The 294-nt window shown below is 71.8% G+C and overlaps 1 protein-coding gene across 1 annotated transcript in view; it reads left to right on the forward strand.

The window, feature by feature from the left end:
* LOC104396228 (ras GTPase-activating protein 4-like) overlaps nucleotides 1-294 on the forward strand; it is a gene marked incomplete at its 3' end in the record, with an annotated part of 10,787 nt that overhangs the window by 9,018 nt on the left and 1,475 nt on the right. Inside the window, exons 15-16 of the mRNA XM_010006045.1 lie at nucleotides 1-63; nucleotides 177-292. Coding sequence (XP_010004347.1) covers nucleotides 1-63; nucleotides 177-292 — 179 coding nt within the window. The remainder of the gene's footprint in view (nucleotides 64-176; nucleotides 293-294) is intronic.

Genomic DNA, 294 nt, shown 5'->3' on the forward strand with positions numbered 1-294 from the left:
TCCGCCCGCGGGGCCCCCCCCGCCGCCGGCCCCCCCAGCCGCACGCTGCTGCTCCTGGCCAAGGTGGGGGCGGCTGGGGGTGTCACCCAGGTGGGGGTTTTGGGGTGCCTGGCTGCTTCCCAGGGAGGGCAGGGCTGGGTGACACCGGTGACAGCTCCATCCGTGTGGATCTCCAGGCCATCCAGATGGTGGGCAACATGGAGCCGGCGGCCGGGCGGGCCAAGGAGACCTGGTTGTCCCCGTTGGTGCCGGCCCTGCAGCAAGGCATGGGCCAGATGAAGGACTTCATCACGC

Source organism: Chaetura pelagica, unplaced genomic scaffold (genome assembly GCF_000747805.2).
Source record: "Chaetura pelagica isolate M959 unplaced genomic scaffold, ChaPel_1.0 scaffold49, whole genome shotgun sequence".
Classification (NCBI taxonomy): Eukaryota; Metazoa; Chordata; class Aves; order Apodiformes; family Apodidae; genus Chaetura; species Chaetura pelagica.